The sequence below is a fragment of the Oncorhynchus masou genome, chromosome 18 (assembly GCF_036934945.1).
Source record: "Oncorhynchus masou masou isolate Uvic2021 chromosome 18, UVic_Omas_1.1, whole genome shotgun sequence".
NCBI lineage: Eukaryota > Metazoa > Chordata > Actinopteri > Salmoniformes > Salmonidae > Oncorhynchus > Oncorhynchus masou.
Genome location: NC_088229.1, coordinates 17,150,088 through 17,172,999, shown reverse-complemented (window position 1 = coordinate 17,172,999; position 22,912 = coordinate 17,150,088). Strand labels below are relative to the sequence as shown.

The window sequence follows — 22,912 nt, the reverse complement described above, 5'->3', positions numbered from 1 at the left end:
TCCTTCATCCACCTAGTCCCGCATGACAGAGTCCCGCACCTCATATGGAATCAGCAGGAGCAGCCGCACCTCCTCTCCCATCGATGGAGGAAAGGGTCCTCCAACATACCAGTGTTCTCCACAGGATTGGTTCTGCAATGGATCAAATGATGGAGAGGATGGATCAATGGGAGAGGAGTGGCCTTCTCACCTCATCTCCAGCACCCCCTCCTCCAGCACCTCCTGTTCCTGCTACCAGATCCGGCTCCAGGGCTCTTCGGCTGATGCTCCTACGGGAGTATGATGGAACGGCAGCGGGGTGTCAGGGTTTCCTCCTACAACTGGAACTTTACCTGGCGATCGTTCGTCCTACTCCCTCCGGAGAGGAGAGCGTGAGCGCCCTCGTCTCCTGTCTGACTGGACGAGCCCTAGAGTGGGCCAATGCAGTGTGGAATGGTCCAGACTCTGCGAGGGATCATAACCCCGAGTTCACCCGCCGATTCCGAGCTGTATTTGACCACCCACCAGAGGGTCGTGTGGCGGGTGATCATCTGTCCCACCTGCGTCAGGAGACGAGGAGCGCGCAGGTCTTGCCCTGGAGTTCAGGACCTTGGCCGCAGGAGCAGGGTGGAACGACAGGGCCTTGATAGACCATTTCCAATGCAGCCTCAGGGAGGACGTCCGCAGGGAGCTAGCGTGTCGGGACACCACCCTCACGCTGGATGAGCTCATTGACATGGCCATCCATCTCGACAACCTGCTGGCTGCCCGTGGGCATTCGGAACAGGTCCTGTCGTTTCCACCTCCCAGCCATCCCGCTCCTATCCCTATGGAGTTAGGAGGGGCGGCTTTGAGGGGGACCGGAGGAGGAGTGTCCTCCTGCACCAGTTGTGGTCGGCGAGGACACACAGCCGACCGGTGCTGAAGGAACTCGTCTGGGAGTCGGGAGGGCAGAGGGAGCACTACTCGATCACCCCAGGTGTGTCAGCACCAAACTCACCCAGAGCTTCCTGTCGGTCATATGTATGTGTTAACCTCTTTCCCTGGGTTTTCTCCCTCTCTACAGCATAAGGCGCTAGTCGATTCAGGCGCAGCTGGGAATTTCAAGGATCGGGGGCTCGCGTTAAGGCTAGGGATTCCCCTTGTGTTGTTAGACCTACCCTTCCCCATGCACTCCTTAGATAGCCGACCATTAGGGTCAGGAGTGGTCAGGGAGGCCACGGAGCCGCTGGACATGGTAACGCAGGGGAGTCATAAGGAGCAGATTAGTCTGTTCTTTATCGATTCACCTGCATTTCCAGTGGAGTTGGGAATTCCCTGGCTAGCTCAGCACAACCTGGTGATTTCCTGGCGACAAGGGGCTCTTAAGGAGTGGTCAGAGGAGTGTTCAGGCAGGTGTATAGGAGTTGCCGTTGGTGCGACTACGGTGGAGAGTCCAGACCAGGTTTCCACCGTGCGCATTCCCTCTGAATATGCTGATTTGGCTATCGCCTTCAGTAAAAAGAAGGCGACCCAATTACCACCCCATCATCGAGAGGACTGCGCGATAGACCTCCTGGAGAACCCTGCACTTCCTAGGAGTCACGTGTATCCATTGTCCAAGGAGGAGACAGTAGCTATGGAGACATATGTTGCTGAATCGCTGGGACAGGGGTACATTCGGCCCTCCGCATCACCCGTCTCCTCGAGCTTCTTTTTTGTGAAGAAGGAGGGAGGTCTGCGTCCGTGCATTGATTATCGAGGTCTAAATTCCATCACAGTGGGGTTTAGTTACCCACTACCTCTCATCACTACGGCAGTGGAATCATTTCACGGGGCGCGCTTCTTCACAAAACTGGACCTGAGGAGTGCGTATAATCTGGTGCGTATCCGGGGAGGAGATGAGTGGAAAACCGCATTTAGTACTACATCTGGCCATTATGAGTACGGCGTCATGCCATATGGGTTGACAAATGCTCCTGCCGTCTTCCAATCCTTTGTAGATGAGATTCTCAGAGACCTGCTCGGGCAGGGAGTGGTAGTGTGCATCATGACATCTTGATCTATTCTGCCACACGCGCGGAGCATGTGTCTCTGGTGCGTAAGGTACTTAGGCGATTGCTGGAGCATGACCTGTATTGCAAGGCGGAGAAATGTGTGTTCTTCAAACAAGCCGTTTCCTTCCTGGGTTATTGTATTTCCACCTCCGGGGTGGTGATGGAGGGTGACCGCGTTACAGCCGTGCGTAATTGGCCGACTCCGACCACGGTGAAAGAGGTGCAGCGGTTTTTAGGGTTTGCCAATTACTACCGGAGGTTTATCCGGGGTTTTGGTCAGGTGGTTGCTCCCATTACCTCACTGCTGAAGGGAGGACCGGTGCGCTTGCGTTGGTCAGCAGAGGCGGGCAGAGCTTTCAGTCGTCTGAAGGAGCTCTTCACCAATGCGCCCGTGTTGGCGCATCTGGACCCCTCTTTAGCGTTCATAGTGGAGGTGGATGCGTCCGAGGCGGGGGTCGGGGCCGTGCTGTCCCAGCGCTCGGGCATGCCACCCCAGCTCCGCCCTTGTGCCTTCTTTTCGAGGAAGCTCGGTCCGGCAGAGCGGAACTATGACGTGGGAGACCGGGAGTTGTTAGCTGTAGTCAAGGCTCTGAAGGTGTGGAGACATTGGCTTGAGGGGGCGAAACACCCTTTTCTCATCTGGACTGACCATCGTAATCTCGAGTATATCCGGGCAGCGAGGAGACTAAATCCACGTTAAGCTAGATGGGCCATGTTTTTCACCCGGTTTCGGTTCACCATCTCGTACCGGCCAGGCTCCCAAAACACCAAAGCCGACAAGCTGTACCACCTCTATGATACCGAGGAGCGGTCCGTTTAGCCAACTCCCATCATTCCACCTTCATGTCTCGTGGCACCGGTAGTATGGGAGGTGGACGCAGAGATAGAGAGGGCCTCACGGTTAGAGCTGGCCCCCCCTAACTGTCCAGCGGGGGCTCAGTACATGCCGAGGGGGGTCCGGGATAAGCTAATCCATTGGGCTCATACTCTCCCCTCCTCGGGTCATCCTGGCATCGAGAGGACAGTGCGGAGTCTTAGAGGGAGATACTGGTGGCCCACGTTGGCTAAGGACTGCTCGGTGTGCACTCAGAGCAATGCTCCTTGGCACTTGCCTATAGGGAAGTTACAGCCCCTCCCCGTTCCACAACGGCCGTGGACACACTTATCGGTGGACTTTCTTACCGACCTTCCCCATCCCTGTGAAGTACTACGATCCTGGTCGTTGTTGATCGGTTTTCTAAGTCCTGCCATCTCATCCCGTTGCCCGGTCTCCCTACAGCCCTGCAGACTGCGGAGGCCTTGTTTACCCATGTCTTCCGGCACTATGGGGTGCCTGAGGACATCGTTTCTGATCGGGGCCCCCAATTCACATCCAGAGTTTGGAGGGCGTTTATGGAGAGACTGGGGGTCTCGGTCAGCTTGACCTCGGGTTTTCACCCCGAGAGTAATGGGCAGGTGGAGCCCGTAAACCAGGATGTGGGCAGGTTTCTGCGGTCATATTCCGGGACCGGCCTGGTGAGTGGGCGAGGTATGTTCCTTGGGCTGAGCTCGCTCAGAACTCCCTCCACCACTTCTCAACGAACATGTCCCCATTTGAGTGTGTGTTGGGTTACCAGTCGGTCCTGGCCCCATGGCATCAGAGCCAGACAGAGGCTCCTGCGGTAGAGGAATGGGTACAGCGCTCCAAGGACACCTGGAAAGCCATCCAGGAATCGCTAAGGTTAGCGGGAGAACGGCAGAAGAGGAGCTCTGACCAGCACCGCAGTGAGGCCCTCGTGTTTGTACCGGGGGACAGGGTCTGGCTCTCGACCCAAAACCTGCCCCTCCGCCTACCCTGTCGGTAGCTTGGGCCGCAGTGTGTGGGGCTGTTCAAAGTCCTGAGGAGAATAAACGAGGTGTGTTACAGGTTACAACTTATAAGGTATTACCGTATTAACCCCTCGTTTCATGTGTCTCTCCTCAGGCCGCTGGTGGCTGGTCCCCTGCAGGAAGGTGAGGTGCCTGAGGTCCCCCCTCTGGACATCGAGGGGTCCCCGGCGTACACAGTACGTGGCATTCTGGACTCGAGACGCCGGGTGAGGGGGCTACAGTACCTCGTGGACTGGGAGGGGTACGGTCCAGAGGAGAGATGCTGGGTTCCAATGGGGGACATTTTGGATCCTTCTCTCCTGAGAGACTTCCACCGCCTCCACCCGGATCGCCCGGCACCTCAACCTCCGGGTCGTCCTTGAGGCCGGTGGTGGCGCGCTGCGGGAGCCGCGCGTCAGGGGGCGTCCTGTCACGACTTCCGCCGAAGTTGGCTCCCCTGCCTGTTCGGGCGGTGCTCGGTGGTCGTCGTCGCTGTCCTACTAGCCGCCACCGATCCCTTTTTCGTTTGTCTGTTTGTTTTGTCTTATTAGTTTCACCTGTATTTCTGTTTGGCTTAATGAGCTTCCCTATATTTAGTAGGTAGACCCGCCCTTGTTTTGTGCAGGATTGTCTTTATGTTAAGTGTGTACATTTTAGGTAGAGGTGGATTTATTTAATTAACTTGGCACCTTGTGTTTTTTTGGGTTGTCAACGTTGTATGTCCTTTCCCTGTATTGTTGGGCTTATCATTTTGTGTGCCGAAGTAAAGAGCACTTTTCCCCAGTGGAACTCTCTGTGTCTGATTCCTTCACCCACCTAGTCCCGCATGACACCAAGGAATTTAATGGAGGAAAGTCTGTCAATTGTTCATGAGACTCACTCACAGCTGAAAGAAAGTTGCTCACAGGCTATTATTTCCTTAAAAATTGTACTATCAGCGTCTGAGGACAATATTAGTTATTTTTGTTTAGTTTTCGTGATCCTTCTCCTACTTAATTCACAGTCCCGGACAGACAGAAAATGATTAGTTGCTGTAGTCATTGGTTAGTAATTTTGAACTGTAGCCTACAGCCAGCCGTTCCTAGGCAGCTTGGCATCGATAATGAGTATAAGCTGTTCAACTTCAACTTGATTGGGCCACTAAAACACAAACTAAACTAAACTGATACTGATATTAGTTTTGTCTTAAATTTGTAGTATTTCACTCAGTCTGGATCAATTGCTATTCCCTGGAGAAGCATCTCTGTTTTGATTGCCTGTTATCAACTTTCGGTTTGCTCTATGAAAGCCAAACAATTGACTTATTGTGGCAGGTCCATGGATGATGATCCACATTGATTAGATTATAGAACCCTTTGTCTTGATTAACTCTTAGATGTTAAGTCCCTTTATGGGGGACTTTGAGCGGTTCAGGACCGGTTCTGACTGATATTTTGATCTACAAAGCGCTCTGTGAATGGCATAGGGTCCTGTGCCTTATAGTGCCAGAAAGTCCCATTGGTCTGCTCTCTGCTACCACTCTCTCATAGAGATAACTTGAAGTGTCGGGTTTCAGACCCCACATTTGCATAGGGAGTGACGTGTCAAATTATCTGGCCTATCCAGACAAATCATTTATTGGCTCTTCCTCTGAGTGACATAGCCCAGTCTGGGAGACGGCTTATAAAAGGGGACAGTCTATCAAATCCAATAGTTGTGGTTTCATCTCACTGTGATATTCAGCTGGATTTAGATCTCTCAACATGAAAATATACTAAATCGTGTCATAGAATTGAAAGAAGACCACCTTCTCCTGGTCACTGATGGACAAAATCACTTTCTGCTTAAAGCGGATGTTATAACAAGTCTGCACAATTTTGAATAGCGTCTCTGCATTGCTCAGTGGACATTTAGGAGAAAATTCTCAGTCTTCAGTTATATGACATAAACATAGTGCCTATAATATTGTATGGTTACTTAGTAGGATCGTATTAATTTTACAGTTATAAGGTGGAATCTTATAATAAGTTGCTTATAATTACATTTTTACTATATTTAGAAAGCATTTAAGTCATTTCAGGCCTTATTACTCAACTTTTGTTGAAATAGGAAAAACATCTTAAATGATTTTTCATATTTTCATAAAATGTAAGTACTATGTATTTGTCCTTGTGTCCTCAAAGGTGAGTACACCTAAGAAATTAATAACTTTTCTTTGACCAGAAATGTGAGTTCCTGACCTTTCTCAAACTATGCATCATTACCAGTTATTGTTTATGGCCATCTCATGAAAAATATGATTCGGTATGTCTATTTAGGCGGAAATCTATTCAAAAGGTTAACAGTGATCTACTGTTAGGATCATTATACATAATATTATGTGATGTCATTGATCTAAATTAATCCAGCTTTCAGGCCAAATAAAAAACTCTACATGACCATAGATTTATTTGGTGATATGCTGTCAATTACATTTTAGTTCATTTTAAACTTTTGTTCATGATCATATTGGCCATGAAATATTTTTTTTCTTCTGTCATATTAAATCATTTAATCCGGTAGTATAAATAAAACACTGTAAAATAAAGCTGTTTTTAAGCTGTATAACAACTTAATATCAAAGTATGTAGTCAGCATCATGTGTCAGGTATTCGGATTACTAGTAACCCACTAAGCAAATAAGTAATGCTTCCAATGGTTCCACATATCCTACATTCACATCCTGTTTCAATCCCAACCACACCTTAGGCATCATGAGTTTACCTCTCGCTGCAGTTTTTCATGGGCTCTTTGAGAAATACAGTATTGTCATCTAAATCTGTCTGATAAAGCAAAGCTTGTCATTGTGTTCTTATTTGAACATGTTCAGACAGAATTCAAGAGATTAGCATGAGTACATCAGAGATGCTCTGACAGTTGACAGAGTATTTTTGCTGTGGTTGTGTGTTTGGTATTCAAATAGATCCCTTTTTGATGAGTAAACGATAGCCCCACCCCTTTAAGAGAAGGGCTAAACTTCTATGTGCATATTCTTAGTTGAGCAGGTTGCAAAGCAGCAAGTTGATCTCTAACTTGCTCCCACTAATAGCTGGAATACTACAGACAGATTGTAAACATACAACTTTCACAGCAGGGGTGTGCTATTGCTGCTTTTACTCTGCCATAGGAGTTGGCACAAGGTAAGACATAGCCTCAAATACTTTTAGCTTTGAAATGCAATTGGTTTAGTGTAGTCCATTCCTTCTCTATAGCTGTTTTTTTAAGTTGTATCTATTAGCTTTGCTTCAAATGATATTCATTTATATAAGATGAGTATCCTAATTTATTGATATTTATAATCATCTCATTTGAATTCATCTAACTTTGTTGTTGTATTTGGAGACTATAGTATTGTGATACAAGAATGAAGTAACTCATTCTCAGCATTGATGTTACGAACATATGTTGCACACACACACACACACACACACACACACACACACACACACACACACACACACACACACACACACACACACACACACACACACACACACACACACACACACACACACACACACACACACACACACACACACACACAGATAAACAGTTTCTTCTGCAGGTTTCAACTGCGATCAAGATGGGCAATGAGCACTCTAAAGACAAGGTATGTTTGATAATAGCCTTCTTTGACAGCATGCATGTTTTACTTTGAATGTTGGAGTACAGGGGAAAGAAGGCTGGTTGTGGCATTTTATACCCAATGGAAGTGTTTGCTGTCTAATAATAGTAGTTTCAAGTTTCAAATTACAGGCAGTAATATATTAGAGATATTACGTGTGCACATGCATCTAATACTAATTGATGATCTGTACAAAATGGAATAACGATGAAAGTGATATGATGAAAACAATGATGACAAGAGAAGCTCATGTCAACCATCTTTCTTCTCATAGGCTGAGCAGGCTCCAGAAAAGCCCCTGCATGGAGGATTGAATGGCCATGCTGTAAGCATCTCATCCAATGGCCTGGAGAATGGTGTGTCTATGAGTGATTTGATAGCCATTTATCCTGTTGTCACCTGATTGTTACCCCATGATCAATAAGGCCCAAACAGGGGGCCCAAGTGATTGCAACACCTCTGTCTATGATGTCTATCATGGTAACCAAGTTATTTATGTACTACTCCAATGGGATGACATGACACTAACACTATCCCTTGTAATCAATCTTGAATTGCTGGATTAGTCTGGATCAATATCCAAGTCTCTCATAATTCTCTGTAAATACAGCCGTCTGTCAGTGCTATTGGGTGGTGTTCAATGTTTAACTATAGGCGTAGCCTTCAACATAGAGGATGAACAGATGTTTGATCAGTCCTTGTGTATATTGTCTCACTGGATCAACAGTTTTGTACAAGGATTTGCAGGCCAAGTACATATGTATTTTCTTTAAGGGCGATAATATTGATATTGGTCATCTATTCACTAGCAAGTGAGCAGCTAAAACCACTGTTTCCAGACTGTGTTTGTTTCACACAATTAGCCTGTGTGTCCCCAGTAGCACATTAGTTTTACATACAGCACAAGGAAAGGTTTGGCTTGCATTTAGCTTAGGGCAATGTGCCTAGCACTGCATTGATTAGTCATAGAGGTAGTATCGTTAGGAAACTCCTTTGGTAAAGTTGCATGCCATTTCCTACACCCTCCCATGTTCTACTGAATTACATGTTGGGAACTAAGATTAATCATATGTATCCTCTTAGATGTAAATTCCCCTGTTTTGGGGACCTTCTTATTTTTCAATTGTTTAAATTTAAACTTAATTTAACTATGCAAGTCAGTTAATAAGAAAAAAATGTATTTACAATGATGGCCTAACCCGGCTGAAACCAAACACGGACGACGCTGGGCCAATTGTGCGCCGCCCTATGGGACTCACAATCACAACCAGTGTGGTTCTGGTACCGGTTCCGATCGACATTTTGCCCTTGTAACTCGATCCATGGACATAGTAGATCGAAATGGCTTTCATTGAGCGATTGCCCTGGCTCCCACCGAAACAGTAGTATTTCTTTCCGTGCATATGTGACGTAGGATATGAAATTTGAAACTCCGTGAAGCTGGGATATGCCTCCTACCATTTCATTCGCACTTCCGACTGTCCATCAACTCCTGGCTGAACCCATAATCAAAGCACATAAATATGCACATTTTCTCTAACATTAAACATACAGATTTGTATTTTTCCAGTTAGTTATAAGGAATGTGAATTTTTATAGTTAGTTATTTTATCGTTTGATTATGCTATATTTAGAAAGCATATAAGTAATTTCAAGCATTATTCATACAGTTTTGTTGATATAAATATTTCATATTTTTCTTATTTTTATCATATTTGTACTGTGTACTTGAGCAATTTATTAAAATAAATACCAGAATGCTGGGATGTTAACCTTTCTTTCAGTATGCAGCATTACTAGTTATTGTTTATGGCCCTCATGATAAATAATTACTTTTGGGGATTACATAGATTACGTTTTCAATTATTTTTAGGTACATTTAATTGGCTAATTTCCATTACCGGACATAAAAAAGATAATATTCAGGTATTACATGATGCCTGTGTACAAAGGATGAATCATATCAAATAACTTTCTTTGTCACACCAACTAACTGACTTATATCTTGCAGTTATCAGTGAAGCAGCTGTGGAGCAGAACAGTATGCCTCCCTCACTGCCTCCCTCTGAAGAGTCAGGTATAGTGGAGGCAGATGGCAGTGGTCTTGGGCCTGTGGTGGTGGAACAGAAGTCTGTCATCAAGGAGGTTCCAGAAGTGGAACCAGAGACACAGAATGCTAAGACTCAAAACACACCGGAACCAGAACTGGAACCAGCCACCCAAGAGAAGGAGGAGCCCAAGAACAGTACGAAAGAAAAAGTGAACATCTTTGAAAATCTGTTCAAGAAGAAAGCTAAGCCTCAACCCACCCCCAACCCGGATCCAGCCCTGGAAAAGGAGGAACCCATAAAGGACAAGATTGTGGAGGAGATTGAAAGTTCTGCAGAAGATCAGAAAGTCCCTGTGGCTGTAACCGATGGGATCCAAGCTGTAAGTATCTAATCATTGATCCCTTCAAATTGGGTTGGCATTAGTTCCATTTCAGTTTCACTCAGTGTACTGATAATTAATTCATGATCATCAGCTCCTAACTTGAGATTGTTACATTTCAAAATCGAAATCATTTTGGCTATTCCAATGTAGTTAACTACGCATATAGCCACTGTAATGTGAGGTGTACTGTGAATTGGTAACATTTATTTACAGTAATATTGCATCTGTTGCGAGAAAAATTCACAGATCATTCTTCACTTTCCAGTGTATAACAAAGCCTATTACAGATCTAACAAACATCCCTGTTGATTATTATTAGAAAGGAGACAAACAAAGGCATAATTTCCTTGCAATCATCCATTGAACTGGATTGGAACATTTTGATGGCTGCACATTTGTTTCCAATGCAACTTCCATTGCTGTCTGATATTCGCCACTGAAACCACTGAAGAGCAGCCAGAAACCACTGAAGCTCACTTAGAAACCACCGAAGAGCAACCTACAGACAAGAGTGTCAGCCCATCTGAAGAAGAGCCTATGGAGGATAGTGTCAGCCCACATGAAAAAGAGACAACAGAACTGGCCATTAGTGAAGAAGTCACAGAGGATAAAACTTTAGAGGAGTGCACTGCACCTGAAGAAGAGCTGGAAGACATTGCACGCGTTAACGAAGATACAGCTGCTGTAGAGTCAGCAATGGCTGAAAAACTTGCATCTAGCCCCATAAGAACTGTACAGTCTAAAGTGAAGAGTGTCAGCCAACCGTAACAAGAGCCTGAGAGTGTAAGCCCACCTGAAATGGCTGAAGAACTAGAAGAGATGAAAGAACTTCTTGAAGATGTAGCTTCTATAGAGTCAGAGGAATCTAAATCCAGCCCACCCAAAGAAGAAAGATGCCACTATCCTTTCTTGGTGTTGCAGAATGATATTACTCTAAGTCATATTATCTTAAGGAATATTCTAATAGAATTAAATATCGTGAGATAAGAATGGGGGATTTTCTTACAAAATCAACACAACCCAAAACAAAACAAGATATTTGAGTTTGCTGACATTTTTCAGAGCAAAAGAGACAGAAGTCTCCAACATTGCTGAATAACAATGAGTGTGGGTGGAAACAAGCATTAATAAAAGGATGATTGTTGATGGTGCCCCGAGTAGGCAGAGACATGGTTGGAATTGTGCTTCAATCTCAATGCTGCGTCTAACAGACTCCTTGCTAAGCGTATCAGCTTCACTGATAAAACACTCACATTTCTGAGGGCTCATTCTTTGCCGTTGTCTATAGGAGCCACTTGCTGAGGTAAAGGAGGATACAGAGACTTCAAAGGAGCGTCCCGACCCTAGTCCAGAGGCAGAGGAGGTCAAAAGCCCCAAAATTGCAGAGGAAAGCAGTCATATTCAGGAAAACCAAGAGGGAGAGAGTCAAACAGAAGAGAATCCAGTTATGAACTTCTTCAAAACACTGGTAAGTTGAATTTTTCTTTACATTTTCTTTGTATTGTTTAAAGAGTTGTTTTAACAGTAAGGTCCATAAGTGAATAGATATGCACAAAATATTTGATCTATTTGCCTAATGTTTGTTTTAAAATATGTTTAAAAGTGACACTACTTCATACATCTGTAAACTTATTTTGAGAAAAAAATATTTCAAGCCTTTGTAAAAGTCCAACTGTGAAACCACTACAAACACTATTGAAGAACCATCATTTATTTGGTATGGAAAAGAAAGTTTGCCATGCTGTCATAATTCCAAATATGCCTCTGAATAGAAAAACATTTAGCCTAATGCTTGATTATGGTATGGTAATCCTAATCTTCTGTTGTGAAGTAGGGACCACAGATAATTAAATGAGAAAGCAGTGTTCCATCAGTGATGTCATTGTATTTTAAGACTGTATAGTGCTGTCAGTGATCATTGTGTGTGAAAATATGTGTAGAGGCGTCTCTGAGAAAGAGTGACCACGTCTTGAAGGAATGATTACACAGGCAGCTATTGTCATTTCTCTTCATCATGCCTTCTTTTGGAATCATGCCTCCATAAAGAGTTAACATAACCCCAGTCCCATGTTAATCAAATCTTTGAACATGCGGGAATGTGGTGGTCTTTTGTTCAGCCTATAGTGTGAGCTCACAAGGGAGGCCTGTGCCACTGGAAGTTGAGATGCATAAAAATATAGTGAGGGAAGGCGTACGCCATCCCCAGAGCACAATGGCCATCCCAGTGAGAGAGCATGTACTGTATGTGCTTTGCCAGGGACCTCTTTGTGTGCCATCAGTTAGACAACCGTAGATGTCCATGGCTACAGTGCCTTCTATAAGTATTCATACCCCTTGTCTGATTCCACATTTTGTTGTTACAGCCTGAATTCAAAATGGATTAAATAGATGTTTGTGTTTATTCTCACTCATCTACACACAATAGCCTATATTGACAAAGTGAAAACATGTTTTTAGAAATGTTTGCAAATGTATTGCAAATGAAATACAGAAATATCTTATTTACATAAGTATTCGCAACCCTGGGTCAATACATGTTAGAATCACCTTTGCTAGTGATTAAAGCTGTTAGTCTTTGTGGGTAAGTCTCTAAGAGCTTTGCACACCTGGATTGTACAATATTTGCCCATTATTCTTTGCAAAATTCTTCAAACTCTGTCAAATTGGTTGTTAATCATTGCTAGACAACCATTTTCAAGTCTTGACATAGATTTTCAAGCAGATTTAAGTCAAAACTGTCCACTCAGGAACATTCACTGTCTTCTTGCTAAGCAACTCCAGTGTAGATTTGGCCTTGTGTTTTAGGTTATTGTCCTGCTGAAAGGAGAATTCATCTCCCTGTGTCTGGTGGACAGCTGACTGAACCAGGATTTTGTCTAGGATTTTGCCTGTGCTTAGCTCCATTCCATGTTTTATCTTGAAAAACTCCCCAGTCCTTTACGATTACACGCACACCCATAAGATGATGCATCCGCCACTGCTTGAAAATATGGAGTGTGGTACTCAGTAATGTGTTGTATTGGATTTTCCCTCAACTTAACACTTTGTATTCAGGACAAAAAGTTTATTTCTTTGCCACATTTTTTGCAGTATTACTTTAGTGCCTTGTAGAAAACAGGATGCATGTTTTGGAATATTTTCCTTCTGTACAGGCTTCCTTCTATTCACTCTGTCAGTTGGGTTTGTATTGTGGAGTATTGTATTGTGGAGTTTTTCCAGTCACAGCCATTAAACTCTGTAACTGTTTTAAAGTTACCATTGGCCTCATGGTGAAATCCCTGAGTGGTTTCCTTCTTCTCTGGTAACCGAGTCAGGAAAGACGCCTGTATCTTTGTTGTGACTGGGTGTATTGATACACCATCCGAAGTGTAATTAATAACTTCACCATGCTCAAAGGGATATTCAATGTCTGTTTTTACCCATCTACCAATAGGTGCCCTTCTTTGCGAGGCATAGAAAAATCTCCCTGGTCTTTGTGGTTGAATCTGTGTTTGAAATTCACTGCTCAACTGAGGGACCTTACAGATAATTGTATGTGTGGGGTACAAAGATGAGGTAGTCATTCAAAAATCATGTTAAACACTAGTATTGCACAAAGAGTTAGTCCATGCAACTTATGTGACTTGTGAAGTACATTTTTACTCCTTAAATGATTTAGGCTTGCCACAAAGGGGCTGAATACTTATTGACTCAAGACATTTCAGCTTTTCATTTTTAATTAATCAAGATGTGTATAAACATAATTTCACTGAGACATTATGGGGTATTGTGTATGAGCCAGTGACAAAGAAATCTTAATGTAATCCATTTTAAAGGCTCTAACACAACAAAATTTGGAAAAAGGCCAGGGATGTGAATACCATTTTTTTAACTAGGCAAGTCACTTAAGAACAACTTCTTATTTACAATGACAGCATAGGTTAACTGTTCAGGGGCAGAACAACAGATTGTTCAGGGGCAGAATGACAGATTTGTACCTTGTCAGCTTGGGGTTTGAACTTGCAACCTTCCGGCTCTTAGTCCAGCACTCTAACCACTAGGCTACCCTGCCGCCCCAGGTTAGGGTAGCCTAGTGAAGCCTATTTGAAGGCATTGCATATTACTAACTGAAAGACATCTGTCCTATGAAAATAGTAATTTCACTGTTCCCTGTGACTGTAACTCTCTTAAAATACTTTGATATTGCTGCTATCTACTGTAGGTATTACATTTAATTTGAAATATTTTTATCACGATACACTTAAATGCTAGATTTCTTTTATAGGAAACAAAAAGTAGCTAACAATTTTGCCTGCCATCCAAGATTGTACACAGACACTCAATAAACACTGAGTATACAAAACATTAAAAACTTATCTTTCCATGACACAGACTGACCAGGTGAATCCAGGTGAAAGCTATGATCCCTTATTGATGTCACTTTTTAAATCCACTTCAATTAGTGTAGATAAAGGGAAGGAGACAAGTTAAATAAAGATTTCTAAGCCTTTAGACAATTGAGACATGGATTGTGTATGTGTGCTATACAGAGGGTGAATGGGCAAGACAAAATATTTAAGGGCCTTTGAACTCGATATGGTAGGAGGTACCAGGAGCACTGGTTTGTGTCAAGAGCTGCAACGCTGCTGGGTTTTTCATGCTCAACAGTTTTCTGTGTGTATCATGAATGGTCCACCACCCAAAGGACATCCAACCAACTTGGCGCAGTGGGAGAGGAGGTATTTGGTATTTGTTATTTTATTAGGATCCCCATTAGCTGTTGCAAAAGCAGCAGCTACTCTAAGGAGGAGGGGTGGGGGGTTCAACTAAATATTAGGAAGCTGTTCCTAATGTTTGGTATACTCAGTATATATCTGTGTGTTACCTAGGTGACTCCCACAAAAAAAGACAAGCAAGAAACAGCCACCTCTGCTGTTGCAAAAGGCCAGGTAAGCATGTATTTTTTATTTGAAACATAATACATTATGCAAAAACACTAAATCCAATTATTCAATACAGTTACAGTTATGCACAGAGTTTATTTAGTATACTGTATAGTCTACATGTAATGCTGTGCAATTATGTGCCTCTGGTAAAGTCATCTACAAAAAAGAATGAAAGCTTTTCATGATGCAGCCTTACCTTACCTTTACCTTCCTGCTTATAACAAACAAAGGTGAAAAAGTAACAAGTGAAAGACATCTCACTCTTACCACTTATCACCTTCATCCCATTGGTAACATAAGGCCTAATTCAACATTGCGGCTGTTAGCATTTACACTTGAATTCTATTCTGTTCCAGTAGCAACATATTAATCTACATTGAGGGACTTTTGGATGACTGTCACTGTTATTGAATTCCTCAAGATTTTTTAAAATGAATTCAATCATTCAAAATAAATACATTTAATCCCAATTAAGTTAAACAAGTCAATGATTCTTGAACCTAAAACAAGTAGTTAGTAGTGTCCGTAGTCGAAATTGGCATCCATCTTCTGCTGAAGACCAAACGCAGCTGAGAAGACCTGTGCAGGTCAAGGGGCACCTTCCTCAGCTGTGAAGCCTGTTGCAACAGATGCCACTGCAGGTCTTCTAAGCAAGCTATTTAGAAAGAAGATATATGATCTCTTCACGGAACCAGAATGGTGATCTCCTTTTTACCAGCACTAACTATTGTTTGTTGTTACCAAACATTCACAGAAAGAGGCCCAACCAACAACGACAACTACTGTGAATATGAACTAAATAAATAAACATAAATAAATCATGTTTTGTGAGCTATTAACTAGATCAACTATTCCTATTTTCCATTGTGTGTCTCTCTCGAATAGGCTGCACAACTAGTGGATGCTCCAGCAACATCCAAAGGAGGAATGTCAATCCCACCAGCCCCAGCCCCAGCCCTAGCCCCAGCCACAGCCCTAGCCCTAGCCCCAGCCCCAGCCCCAGCCCCAGCCCTAGCCCCAGCCCCAGCCCTAGCTCCAGCCCTAGCCACAGCCCAGCCCCAGCCCCAGCCCCAGCCCCAGCCCTAGCTCCAGCCCCAGCCCCAGCCCCAGGCTCATGTAAGATGGAGGTTAAAGCAGAACTAGCTCCCCAATCTGTGACCAACACACCAAACGAAGAACCAAAGGGTGCTGCCAAAGAACCAGAGGCCGCCAAGCCGAAATCTAACCGCCCGTTCAGCAGACTTTTCAGCAGAAAGGTAAGCCAACTCCTGTAGAACAAGGCACTTAGAAGCATTCTTTGGCAGCAGATAATATTATTATAAAAGAGAACATAAAACATAAATGTGTGTCAGATTGTAACAGTTTGATGTGAATTTGAGGCACTGATAGGCCTCAAGTCTAAAATCAAGGTTAAGTCAACAAGTGGAGCCAGAGCCCCTGCCAAGCCTGCTGCAGCGGTATGACAATACAACATTCAGCCATTTTGAACCTACAGAGTTAAGCTCACTGTGACATCCTTCATGTCCTTTAACTGTATTCAAATAAATAATATAATATATAAATAAAAAATCATTGCATCTTGTGGGTACAATATCTACTAGCTACATCATACAGACTGCTGCCATTTCTCTTGAGCAAAGCATCAATACAGATATCAAACAAATCAGTCTCTCAGAGCAGTCCCTCAGAGCATTCCTGTAAATGTGAATCTATCCCGATACTTCCAGTGACATATTGTGACATTCCATAGAGTTTTATTGCTTATGTTTTTCTCAATGTGGAATCAACACACTTTAGATAGTGCTGCATTTAGCTGGACTGATGGCATGACTTGTGGAGAATGGGCTGAGGTCTGCATCTATTCATTCATCATCTGTGAACATAAATAGCATAACAGCATCCAAAACAACATCAGAAATCCAACTAAATCTAATTCAGTCATTTTAACCCAAAGAAACAGCAGACCAAGTATTAATTTCATACAGAAACTGAATTAGATTTTCATTCTGACTGTATGTGTTCATACAGAAACTGAATTAGATTTTCATTCTGACTGTATGTGTGCATGTGCGACTTTGTGCCTTTATTTGTGTGGTGAACTGTGCTTCTACACACCTATCCGTGCTTTGGCATGCAGACCATACAGTAGAAGGTCTAGTTATATGGCACATGTTCAGATTAACATGGTTCTGCTCTCCTGTAGACAGTGGAACCCATGGAGCCACAGCCGGTTGTGGAAGTACAGGTAAAAGGAGAGAACTCTTGGCATACTCCATCCACACGTGCCATCTTTGTCTCTTTCTGTTGGGCTGCATGGTGAAAATGGGTGTTCACGCTATCAGTTACAGAGGAGGCTGGTGGGAGGAGCAATAAGAGGACAGGCTTATTGTAATGCCTGGAATGGAATCAATGGAATGGAGTAAAATACGTTGTCTCCATGTGTTTGTGTTTGGTACCATTCCAGGGATTCCATTCCATCAATTACAATGAGTACATCCTCCCATAGCTCCTCTCACCAGCTTGAATTTGAGGCACTGATAGGCCTCAAGTCTAAAATCAAGGTTAAGTCAACAAGTGGAGCCAGAGCCCCTGCCAAGCCTGCTGCAGCGGTATGACAATACAACATTCAGCCATTTTGAACCTACAGAGTTAAGCTCACTGTGACATCCTTCATTTCCTTTAACTGTATTCAAATCATTGCATCTTGTGGGTACAATATCTACTAGCTACATCATACAGACTGCTGCCATTTCTCTTGAGCAAAGCATCAATACAGATATCAAACAAAACAGTCTCTCAGAGCAGTCCCTCAGAGCATTCCTGTAAATGTAAATCTATCCCGATACTTCCAGTGACATATTGTGACATTCCATAGACTTTTATTGCTTATGTTTTTCTCAATGTGGAATCAACACACTTTAGATAGTGCTGCATTTAGCTGGACTGATGGCATGACTTGTGGAGAATGGGCTGAGGTCTGCATCTATTCATTCATCATCTGTGAACATAAATAGCATAACAGCATCCAAAACAACATCAGAAATCCAACTAAATCTAATTCAGTAATTTTAACCCATTATCATTCTGACTGTATGTATTCATACAGAAACTGAATTAGATTTTCATTCTGACTGTATATGTGCGACTTTGTGCCTTTATTTGTGTGGTGAACTGTGCTTCTACACACCTATCCGTGCTTTGGCATGCAGACCATACAGTAGAAGGTCTAGTTATATGGCACATATTCAGATTAACATGGTTCTGCTCTCCTGTAGACAGTGGAACCCATGGAGTCACAGCCGGTTGTGGAAGTACAGGTAAAAGGAGAGAACTCTTGGCATACTCCATCCTCACGTGCCATCTTTGTCTCTTTCTGTTGGGTTGCATGGTGAAAATGGGTGTTCACGCTATCAGTTACAGAGGAGGCTGGTGGGAGGAGCAATAAGAGGACAGGCTTATTGTAATGCTTGGAATGGAATCAATGGAATGGAGTAAAATACGTTGTCTCCATGTGTTTGTGTTTGGTACCATTCCAGGGATTCCATTCCATCCATTACAATGAGTACATCCTCCTATAGCTCCTCTCACCCGCTTCCTCTGATCAGTTACAAGTTGTTTCATTCATCTCAGCAATAAAGTGGCAAACCACATAATATCTATTTTACAGTACCAGTTTTGGTACCTGAGGAGATTTTTATCACCCTCTTATCTCTTTCTTATCTGTTTTAGTGGGTTATTTTCTGGTTCTTCCAGGTGGTGGACTCTTGTGGGCTCTTACACCTTCCTTAATCCTGACAATGGTTTATAATTAAGTTTTCTCTTTTGCTGTTTCGGTAAAGAATGTAGACTTCTCAAAGACGGCCACTCTGGAGGCCTCTGCCACACTAGAACCACCACCACCTGCACCGGAGGAAGAGAAGACACCTGCTGCCTCCAAAGCCTCTCCTTTCACTTCCTTTTCTCTTTTCAAGACAAAGGTAAGGCAGACATTTTACTCACATCTCACTTTGGTTCTCAAGGGAACTACTCATGAAATGTAATTTTGGAAATACAAGAAAATGTGTACATGTGATAAACAATAGCAGAATGGTGTGATAATTTGAGGACCTGCTAAACCAAATGGCCTCAAAAGCCCAGACAGCTTCAACAAGTGGAGTCCGACAACTCAAGAAACCTTTCAAGGGCTAAATGACAATACTTGCCAGCCAGTGTGAAAATAACAAGAGTGATCTCACTGTGTTCAGCTTATGCTATGCTGGTACTACCATGTTGAAGTATCCTGCACAAATAATGAAATATCCTCCATAAATAATGAACATTATTTGGTACAGCAATTGACATGTTGCATACACATGATAGCGAAAACAGCTGGTAGTGATACTTTCTAATTTCTCATAATTTTATGATATTTACCAGCCAGAGCAATGTTCCCATTTATGTAGTCTTTCCATTATACAGCCACTATTTAATTGCATCAGTTATGCTCTTGTATTGGTCTAGTCAGTGTGATGTGTGTGCTCAGCTTTTTTAACCGGTGAGAGCAAGGAGGCAACATCATATTGGAAGCCCAATGGCTTTAAGAGGAACATTAAATGACCCAAATTACACTTTGAAATTCATCTCTTGATTATTTGTCATAATTCCATTAGGCAGCTGTGCCAAAAAAGGAAGTCCCTGCCCCAGCTGCAGAAGCGGTAGTTGAACCAAGTGTAGCCAAGGACGAACCAAAGGCCCCAGAGGACCCTGCTGTGGACAGCAAGCCCGTGTCAGAGCCCTCCGAGGTTATGGAGAATTCCCCCGTCCTCCCTAAGAGACTGGAGAAGAGGAACTCCATCCACTTGTTCTTCAAAAACCTGGTAGGCTGAATTTGCAATCCCTCTCAGTCAAATTTGCAACCACTAGATGGCCTCGGCAACTAAGGTCTAAGGTCTCCCTATGACTATGAACTATACTTCCCTATGAAATGTCATTGAAAGATATTGCTTTGGGCAAAGTAATGTGAGGGAAGCAAATGTAGGATCTTACTTGCAGTTGGAGATATATTGATAAGCGAAATGACCCTTCCCTTTCCTTGCAGGGCAAACGCCAGTCAGATGCAGGAGTACAAACAGAACCAGAGAAGACCAAATAAAACGGAAACACCCTTTCAAACTTCACATGCCATATCTGGAAATGAACTTTTGATTTGTTAGATACATTATGTTTCTGATCACACTATTGAAGGGATGATGGTAAGAGCAAGTGGTTTGAGGGAGAGAGGTGGACTGTGGACTGGTCTGTTCTAGTCTAATCTTTGTGGACGATTTCAGAGAATTGTTCTTTGTGGAGGAGGTAAATATATTTTCTGGTTTTAAAGGCTTGATAGGTAGAGAAAAGTGTTTTTGTAACACATACTGAGAGCAAAATCAATTTTCTATACAGTATCTACCCTTCTTTTAACATACATGTCAAACTCATTCCACGGAGGGCTGAGTGTCTGCGGGTTTTTGTTCCTCCCTTAATTGATTAATTAAGGTCACTAATTAGTAAAGAACTCCCCTCACCTGGTTGTCTAAGGTCTTAAAAACGAAACACCCGCAGACACTAAGCCCTTCATGGGAGGAGTTTGACACCCCTGCTTTAACATATTAATATGTGTAAGGATCTAATGCAAATATTACGTTTAGCATTTTTTTTTTCCCTCTTCATATACACATTTTACTAGTCTGAAAATAACTCTTGGAGTGCATGCAATGGTTTCAGATACATTCATGGGATGTCTTGGAGAAGAGATGCATAAAGCTTAGCTTGGGATAGAGAGATAGTAATGGAATATGCTCCAAATGTAATGGAGGAGTTGGTGAAATGGTGGATATTCCTGCCAAGATGTTTTTATTTAGGCTAGACACATGCAATTTACAATGTAGGCTTTAAACTTTGCAGGAACTGTACACGGATGCAAATATATGCCAAACACTAAATTACAATATATGATTATAATCATACACAGGGGGACCTCACAATCATTACTTTTTTTGGGAACTACACAGATCATCTGGTAGTCTATATAGCTAACTGCACAGTCATGAATCATATTTGATTAACGTTTCACTGAAGTATAAAGGTTTGTTCTAATTTGAGTGCACTGCTTTACATGTGTGTGCCTGTTTGAATGCAGATGTTATAATCTTGGGTATCTTGTCTGTTAATTTCTGCACCTATAATTTGATAAACTGGATCTGGAAGTAGAATATTTATTGTGACAGCAATTTCCGAATCATGAAAACCTGCAATGGAGTATATGGGTGGGGGGTTCTACTGAGCCAACATGGATTTTTTTTTAAAGATCAGACCATGGATCTTTTAGCTATTTAATTTTTCATTTAGGTAAAATATTGAATTTGGCCTTTTAATGCTACAACCTATAGAAATGCATTGAATAACACACTCATAAATGGCAAAACAGAGTACAAAAATAAATAATAAGGAATATGTTTTTGAATTGTCTGTCCTATATCTAGGAGATGTAATTTTTTTGGGGGTGTCACAAAACTACTTCTATATTTGTTTTATTTATGTTAATTAGATTGACACACACGGGTGCGTTGATCAACTTTAGGGGGTATTTAAAGCTATTTTTTCTGTAACTGTTAAGAAAATAAATGTATACAATTATTTGTTTTCTTGTTTTCTATCTCACAATTTAGGCCAAAAGCTATCAGTATAGGGAAATATGAAAACATATTTAGAGTGAAATTAAATGTCCTTGTAATATATTGATTTAATGTTATCAAGCAGGACTATCAAGTGCTGTAATACCTGAAAAAGACATGATCCAACAAGTTTATCAACACATCTTGATTTCCCGAAGTAGGGAGCCAAGCTGTCTCAGCTATGTTAGAAGACCACACCTTGTTAAATACAAACACTAAACAGCACCCTTGCTAATTACCCAAGCAACTTGGTCAGGCATTCATGTTAGATGAGAAGAAAGGAGAGCCTTAAATAGTATGAAAAATCCACACAAGCAAATTATTTTACCAGCTGATCTGAGGGATTGTAAGCTTGCCTGTGATAAAGGAGTGACTCTAATCTTTTTAAAGTATCCTAATATTAATTTGTGTGGTGATTCATAGCAGAGTTTGCATCATGGAGTCCTCTGTCTGTGGAGGAATGTGTTTTAGATGGCTGTGTCTGAGATCATACACCTTTAAGTGATGAGTCAATGTTCCTGAAGTAGTAACTCATACTGCTCCTTTGTTAACTGAAGCACTGTTATACTTGCATTGCCCCCTGTAATCACTGTGATCAGTTCAAATTGTGCATCAAAGTCATTTCCCAAGAAGTGTCTGGGAAAAAGACAGGAAGGAAGGGAGCGATGCTACGGGTATGGTAGTAACAGAGGGTTATTTGGTCCATTGTCTGTCCTTTTCACCATGCGGATCATTTCAATTTAAGATGCAATATCACAATTTTGTTCTGACAGTAACCATATAACACTAATGTGTCTGAGAGAAGTGAGTTAAATTGTATTATCTTCAGAAGAGCTGAAGTAAATGGTAGCACATGATGGACCAGGAGTAAAACAGCAGCTAGTTTGTTCCACCACTTCTGTCTTTTGAGAAGTGTAACTTGGTAAAAAAAACAAAAAAAAACATTTGATTTCACCTAATGTTTACATTTTCATAAAGAGCACATGTTCAATGCAATAAAAATACATTCTCCCATCTCAAGAGGTTTAATAAAACAATTACTATAGTAATTGCCAAATAAAGTAACAGGGTTGACTGTAACAGGGTTGACAATGACAGGGTTGATGATTAAGTGAGAATGCTCGACCTGCTCAGTTTTCCACCACAAAACACCAGCAAAGGGTCAAAAAGAGTACACCAGCTCACCTGATTCTACACTATGATTTGACCTTTAGATGTTCAATGTTTCTTTTGAAAAAACAACTTCTGAAACCAGAGTTCAGTTCACGTAACAAGGTTGACCGTAAAATGAGGGACAGACATAAATTAATCTCTAATTACATTAAATTAATAAGCATTTGTTAAAGCAACAAAATA

The 22,912-nt window shown here is 42.4% G+C and overlaps 2 protein-coding genes across 3 annotated transcripts; both read left to right on the top strand.

The window, feature by feature from the left end:
- The first annotated feature begins 6,703 nt into the window (after nt 1–6,703).
- On the top strand, nt 6,704–15,950 carry LOC135504106 (skin secretory protein xP2-like). 2 transcript variants are annotated; one of them, XM_064922400.1, is made up of 7 exons: nt 6,704–7,021; nt 7,447–7,491; nt 7,781–7,862; nt 9,518–9,936; nt 11,228–11,407; nt 14,808–14,867; nt 15,750–15,950. In XM_064922400.1, the coding sequence occupies exons 2-7, from the start codon at nt 7,465–7,467 to the stop codon at nt 15,948–15,950; spliced, it is 969 nt and encodes a 322-aa protein (XP_064778472.1). In that variant the 5' UTR covers nt 6,704–7,021; nt 7,447–7,464. The 2 variants fall into 2 exon arrangements, with proteins under 2 accessions (XP_064778472.1, XP_064778471.1); XM_064922399.1 differs by having other exon boundaries at nt 6,837–7,021; nt 7,427–7,491.
- LOC135504107 (proteoglycan 4-like) lies at nt 15,904–21,518 on the top strand. The gene is made up of 7 exons (XM_064922401.1): nt 15,904–16,120; nt 16,244–16,321; nt 17,068–17,109; nt 18,140–18,181; nt 18,704–18,841; nt 19,514–19,720; nt 19,942–21,518. Exons 1-7 carry the CDS (start codon nt 15,986–15,988, stop codon nt 19,993–19,995), a joined length of 696 nt encoding a protein of 231 aa, XP_064778473.1. The 5' UTR covers nt 15,904–15,985; the 3' UTR covers nt 19,996–21,518.
- The last annotated feature ends 1,394 nt before the right edge of the window (nt 21,519–22,912 follow it).

Excerpts from the sequence above, each read along its gene's own strand:
- LOC135504106 (XM_064922400.1), top strand. The coding sequence starts at position 7,465 with ATGGGCAATGAGCACTCTAAAGACAAG. Across the intron at positions 9,937-11,227 it reads TAACCGATGGGATCCAAGCT|GAGCCACTTGCTGAGGTAAA; the intron begins GTAAGTATCTAA and ends CGTTGTCTATAG. Across the intron at positions 14,868-15,749 it reads CTGCTGTTGCAAAAGGCCAG|GCTGCACAACTAGTGGATGC; the intron begins GTAAGCATGTAT and ends TCTCTCGAATAG.
- LOC135504107 (XM_064922401.1), top strand. The coding sequence starts at position 15,986 with ATGGAGGTTAAAGCAGAACTAGCTCCCCAATCTGTGACCAACACACCA. Across the intron at positions 16,121-16,243 it reads GCAGACTTTTCAGCAGAAAG|GCACTGATAGGCCTCAAGTC; the intron begins GTAAGCCAACTC and ends TGTGAATTTGAG. Across the intron at positions 17,110-18,139 it reads AGCCGGTTGTGGAAGTACAG|ACAGTGGAACCCATGGAGTC; the intron begins GTAAAAGGAGAG and ends GCTCTCCTGTAG.